We start from the raw sequence: 6,241 nt of genomic DNA, 5'->3' as shown, positions 1-6,241 counted from the left end.
AATGAAAAGCCATAAGATAAACGGTTTCTTGTGGAGAAGTCTCCATAACATTAAGAAGAGGAACTTCTCTCCCTAAGTGAACTGAAGAAAGACTATCCTAGACGTGGTAAACTGACTTAAAATTTGAGGTTTTGACTCTTTAAATGGTCACTAAGGAAGAAGTGGTTGCATGAAGAGGAGGAGAGCTGTTCTGAAAGTTTTGTTCTGATCTTTATTACTCTTTCTTTTAGTTATTGTTAACAAACTTTTCTTTATCCTCTTAATATTTTAGTCCACTTTGCCTTTCTCCTAATCCGATCTTAGAGCAGGAAATTCGTAAGTATATTCTAGTGAATGTACTGGTAATTAACCAGCACTGAACCAACCACACTAACTAATGCATTGACCGAGAAATCTCAAACTGGTGAACCAAAACATCTAAAGGAACTTCCTGATGAACTGCCCCAGACAAGAGAGAAATCAAGGCAGAGCCATGGTTTGTTAGAACTTGCTTGATCCTAAGGAGCCCCGTGGTGCATTTGGAGCTGAGCCCTGGAACCTCAGGGCCTGAGAGGAGATTGCACAAACCTTTCCCGGAGTCAGAGTCAGAGGAAACACCCAAAGTGTCACAAGGCATTAATGGGACCCACTGAGGTCCATACCTAACACAGGCTCCTCATGGACTCCTTGGAGGAGAGAATTGGAGGCCAGGATGGCACAAAAAACTCTCAGAGACTCAGTGTGGAAAGGAAAATCCAAAGTACCTTAAAAACCTTGAGTATCTTGAAGTATTAATGAGCCCCCTGCGTGTCAGTATAATGCTCTCAAGGGACTCATTAAAGCAGATAATTGGAGGTCATGATTGCACAAACCTCTCACAGAGTCTGTATCAAAAGGGAATCACGAAATACCTTAAAATAACTGAAGTACCTTGAAGAATTAATGAGTCCCACTGAGTGTTGTTCCTGACAAAGCCTCTCCAGGGACTAATTACAGCAGAATATTGGAGGCCATAATTGCAGAAAGCTCTCAGTAACTCCAAGTCAAAAGCAAAAGCCAAAGTCCTTTGAAAAACTTGCAGTCCCTGGGAGCATGAAGGAGCCCCCAGGGCCATTCCTGACCAAGACTCCCCAGGGACTCCTTCCAGGAGATCCTTGACCCCACTGGGATGTGGGCATTGGGGGGGATGCTGAAGGCAGGACCAGGGGCTGACAGTGCCCAGCCTGGCTGGGGCTGTGCCAGGAGGCCCCAGGGCCTCAGGACAAGGTGTCTCCTCACAGCCCTTGGTGGCACAGACCCTGCTGTGCCCCAGGGCACCAAGACTTGGCTTCTCTTTGTCCCCACCTGGCATCAGTGCCTCCAGTTCTCTGCTCTGCCTGGGGCCTGGGGACACTTTCTCAGTCGTGTCCCTCAGTGGGACCCATTAAAAGTCCAAGAAACTTTGGAGTTGGATTCTGACTTGGAGCTCTGGAGAGGTTTCTGCAGCTCCCTCTCAGGGCCTGATGTTCAGGGCTGAGCACAAAGCCCCAGAGGGTCATTAAAGTCCTTGTGCTGTGTCTGTGCTGCTGAGCTGTGCTGGGCTCCTGGCACAGAGGGTGATCCTGGCAACCAAGCAGAGCTTCAAAAGCACATTTCTCTTGCTGAGCAGCTCTTCTCCCAGCCCAGCAGGGCTGGGGCACTGCCTGCAGCCAGCCCAGGCACAGCACAGAGGCACAGAGAGCTTCAATCAGTCAGGGCTGGGAAGGGGCTGAGAAGTGCCTGGGGCAGAATCACTGCCAGCCCTTGGCACAGGAACCTCTGGCTGCAGGACAATGCAGCTGCAGCTCCTGGAGAGATCTCCTAAAGCTGGAACATGCCAATGCCCACAGACCCTGTGAGTGCATTCTCTGCTCATCTCCTGTGCAGAGCAGCCAGGGGTGCCCAGGGCTGTCCTGCAGAGCAGGGTCCTGCAGCCCAGGGCGCTGTGCTGGGCCAGGGACTCTGCTGCCTGCCAGGGACAGCTCTCAGCCGGCCCTGGAGCTGCTCCCAGCGCTGGCCAGGAGCTGTGGGGGGAAGGAGCCACCCTAAGCAGGGCAGGTGCTGCTGCTGAGAGGGGCTGGCTGGGGCAGGGCTGCTCCCAGCTCCAGACCAGCCTGGAGACAGCTCCGGAGGACACTTCCCAAAGAAGGTAAGCCTGGGATTGCTGTAAAGGTCAGGAGCTTTCCTGAGAGTGTTTTCAATTTTCTGCTTGGAGCAGGGTGGGAAATTTGGGATGATGACAAAAATATTTTTGCTTTTCATATATTTTTCATATATTCATAGTTCTGTAAATTACTGTTATTTAGTTATAAAATTATAATCCTTACCTAACTCTATTAGACTCTTAATTAACTCTATTTAACTACTATTCTATACTTAATGTAATTATAGTCCTTAATTAACTCTAGTACCTTTCCTTATCTTGTCTTAGATTTTAGAACTATAACCTGTCTAAATACATTTTTAAAGTGCTACATAGTCTTTTTATCAGGGAAAGAACCCACAAGAATATTTTGGCTTTTGAATGTGAGCAGTGATAACAAAAACTGGGACAAAAAAGGCTTTGGACTTACTCCAGTGGGTTGAGCCAGGGGTGTGTAACTGGGTACTGAATCTGCCATTGGATGTTCCTGTTAAATATCCTAAATAATCAACCTTAATAAATTATTGAAATCAGGGGCTGGGTGTGCCCCATTCCAACAGGGACACTTGGAAGCTTCCAATAAAAGTCTGGTTCTTACTTTACTCCTCTAACACTGTTGCAAGGGATTTTTTTCTCTTTTGATTATAGACAACAGGGGGATGAGAGAAGCAGAACAGGAATTGTAATCCCAGAATCACAGAACATTCTGAGTTGAAAGGGACACACAGGATCATCAAAGGAATGTTTGAACATTTGCAGAGACTCCAGAACTGTGACTTTGGGTGGTCAGTCTCTCTGCTGGGAGCCTCCCAAAGGGCCTTCAGCCACTCCTCAGCCCTGGGCAGCAGCAGCATCACCTCTGCAGGGCCCAGCAGGGCTCTCCTGAGCTGCCCTTGCCCAGCTGCACACAGAGCCTGCCCCAGCCAGGGCCCTGCACACAGGCAGGTTTCTGTAGGGCCGGGCCGAGGGCACACAGGGTGGGATGGGCTCTGTGAGCGCTGGCAGGGACAAGGCACCTCTCAGGAAGGGATGTCCAGGCCCAGGGAGATGCTCAGGGAAGCAGAGGGGGCTGAGCAGGGCAGAGCTGGGGCAGGAGGGCACTGTTGGTGTGTGGGAGGTGCCAGGCACAGCTGGGCACGGGAACACTGTCCTGAGTGCCCGGCTGTCTCTGCCCTGCCCTCTCAGGCACAGCCCCACAACATCTTCTCTTATTTCTGCACTCCCCATGTATTGTTACTGTTATCTGGGCTCTCAGGGAGGCTCTGGCATTCGCAGCAGCTGAGTCAGACACTGCCCTTGCCATTCCTGCCACGCAGGGGTGTCCATGGGAATGGGGTGTCCAAGCTTCCCTGGGACCTCTGGGGCTGAGGATAAAGCAGTCCATGGGAAAGGGGAATGAGCTGAGCCCCTCCCTGAGATCCCATCATGGGCACAGCCAGGGATCTCCTTCCTGTGCCCTTTCCAGCTCTGAGCTGCCCTCCTGGGTGCAGATCTGTACCAGAGCCTCTGGGAGTTCCCTGAATGTCCCGCAGGGAAGTGCAGAGCTGCCACAGGTGAGGAAATGCTGCTGGGTTGGCCAAGGGAGCCGTGAGTGTCCTTGGCACAAGGGGGTGCTGAGACCTTGCCCAGAGACCTTTGGAGAGGGTGAGACACTCAGGGATCCCTCTGCTCTGGGCAGGGTATGCTTTATCCCAGTGTGATCTGGAAGTGAGATTGTGCTTTGATTGCAACCAAAGGTTTTCCCAGAGCAGGAACAAGGGTGGGTGAGTCCCAGCAGGACAGGCTACAGGGAATGGCCCAGGTCTGGCTCCAAGCAGCCTCTCCTGACTTGTCCCTGTCCTTTCTCCATGAACAGGTGCCCATGTGCAGCCACAGTAAATGTCCAACAGCAGCTCCATCAGCCACTTCCTCCTGCTGGCACTGGCAGACATGCGGCAGCTGCAGCTCCTGCACTTCTGCCTCTTCCTGGGCATCTCCCTGGCTGCCCTCCTGGGCAACGGCCTCATCATCAGCGCCGTAGCCTGCGGCCACCACCTGCACACGCCCATGTTCTTCTTCCTGCTCAACCTGGCCCTCAGCGACCTGGGCTCCATCTGCACCACTGTCCCCAAAGCCATGCACAATTCCCTCTGGGACACCTGGAACATCTCCTACGCAGGATGTGCTGCACAAGTTTTTTTCTTTCTGTTCTTCCTCTCAGCAGAGTTCTATCTCCTGACCATCATGTGCTACGACCGCTACGTGTCCATCTGCAAACCCCTGCACTACGGGACCCTCCTGGGCAGCAGAGCTTGTGCCCACATGGCAGCAGCTGCCTGGGCCAGTGCCTTTCTCAGTGCTGTGCTACACACAGCCAATACATTTTCCCTGCCTCTGTGCCATGGCAATGTCCTGGGCCAGTTCTTCTGTGAAATCCCACAGATCCTCAAGCTCTCCTGCTCCAAGTTTTATCTCAGGGAACTTGGGCTTCTTGTGGCTACTGGTAGTTTGTCATTGTGTTGTTCTGTGTTCATTATTTTCTCCTATGTGCAGATCTTCAGGGCTGTGCTGAGGATCCCCTCTGAGCAGGGACGGCACAAAGCCTTTTCCACCTGCCTCCCTCACCTGGCCGTGGTCTCTCTGTTTGTCAGCACTGGTGTATTTGCCTACCTGAAGCCTCCCTCAAAGTCCTCCCCATCCCTGGATCTGTCCCTGTCAGTTCTGTACTCGGTGGTGCCTCCAGCCCTGAACCCCCTCCTCTACAGCCTGAGGAACCAGGAGCTCAAGACTGCAGTGAGGAGACTGATGACTGGATGGTTTCAGAAACATTAAATAGCTGGCCAATTTCTGCAAATCACTTGTAATAAAAGTAATCTTTGATACAAATTGTTGGTTTCATTATAGAGGTGCTTTTTTACTTTGTTTTAGGTTTTTCAGATTGCCCACAAAAAAGTATCATTGTTTGTGCCATTTCTCATTTTGTTTACCTCCACCTTCCCTGTGCCCGCAAACTGTGTCAATGAGGGGTTGAACTCTTGGTGGATTTAAGGAACTAAATTATCTCCCAGCAGAGTTTTCTGCAGAGATGCCCTTTTGCTGCATTCTCTGGAGCTGCAGCAGCAATGTCTGTGTGTAGAGCTGGGGCAGATCAGTGCTGGCACAGCAGCTCTGCTCCTGCTGGCCACACCATTCCTGATCCAGGCCAGGAGCCATTGGCCTTCTTGGCCACCTGGGCACACTGCTGGCACATGTCCAGCCTGCTGTCCATCAGTCCCTGCAGGTCCCTTTCTGCCTGGCTGCTGTCCAGCCACTCTGTCCCCAGCCTGTAGTGCTGCAGGGGTTGTTGTGCCCAAAGTGCAGGACCCGGAACTTGGACTTGTTAAACCTCACCTTGCTGGATTTGGGCTCTGGATCCAGCCTGTCCAGGGCCCTGTGCAGAGCCCTCCTACCCTCCAGCAGATCCACCTTGGTTTCATCTGCAAAGATGTCCTTGGTTCCAAGGGGCCCCTCAGTGTCACAATGTCCCTTTGGATTCACCAGGCCCTGCACTGTCACACTGGTCTCCTTGGTTCCATGGGGCCCCAAAATGTGACAATGGACTCCTTGGCTCCATGGGGTTCACAGTGTCACAATGTTCTCGTTGGTGCCGCAGTTTCACAGTGGCCCCTTGGTTCCATGGGGCCCCAGGGTGTCACAAAGGCCCCATGGTCACATGAGGTCCCACTGTCACAATGCTCTCTGTGCTTCCACAAGTCCCCTCAGTGTCACAATGGACTCCTTGTTTCCACGAGGCCACACAGTGTCACAAGGGCCTTCCAGATTCCCTGAGGCCCCAGAGTGTCACAGTGGCCCCTTGGTTCCACGAGGCCCCGCAGTGCCAGAAGGGCCCCTTGGTCCCACTGGGCCCTGGATTCTCCCAATGCTCTCCTTGGTTTGGCAGTGTCACAGTGGTGAAACCCCTTGGTCACACGCGGCCCCGCAGTGTCACAATGGCCTCTGTGGTTCCACCAGGACCCAGTGTCACGGGGACTCCCTGGTTCCATTTGGCCCCAGAGCACCACAATGGAGCCCTGGTTCTATGGGGCTGCACAGTGTCCTCTTAGTTCCACGAGGACCTGCAGT

The 6,241-nt window shown here is 52.6% G+C and overlaps 1 protein-coding gene across 1 annotated transcript; it reads left to right on the top strand.

Moving 5' to 3' along the window:
- Nucleotides 1-4,018: 4,018 nt before the first annotated feature.
- Nucleotides 4,019-5,256, top strand: LOC144246446 (olfactory receptor 14J1-like). The gene has a single exon (XM_077783839.2). It carries the CDS (start codon nt 4,019-4,021, stop codon nt 4,949-4,951), a length of 933 nt encoding a protein of 310 aa, XP_077639965.1. The 3' UTR covers nt 4,952-5,256.
- The last annotated feature ends 985 nt before the right edge of the window (nt 5,257-6,241 follow it).

The sequence above is a fragment of the Lonchura striata genome, chromosome 5 (assembly GCF_050655825.1).
Source record: "Lonchura striata isolate lonStrDom1 chromosome 5, ASM5065582v1, whole genome shotgun sequence".
In the NCBI taxonomy this organism is placed as follows: Eukaryota; Metazoa; Chordata; class Aves; order Passeriformes; family Estrildidae; genus Lonchura; species Lonchura striata.
This window is presented reverse-complemented; position numbering and strand designations above follow the sequence as displayed.

Bases quoted from the DNA above. Each gene is read 5' to 3' on its own strand.
- LOC144246446 (XM_077783839.2), top strand. From the start codon at position 4,019: ATGTCCAACAGCAGCTCCATCAGCCACTTCCTCCTGCTGGCACTGGCA.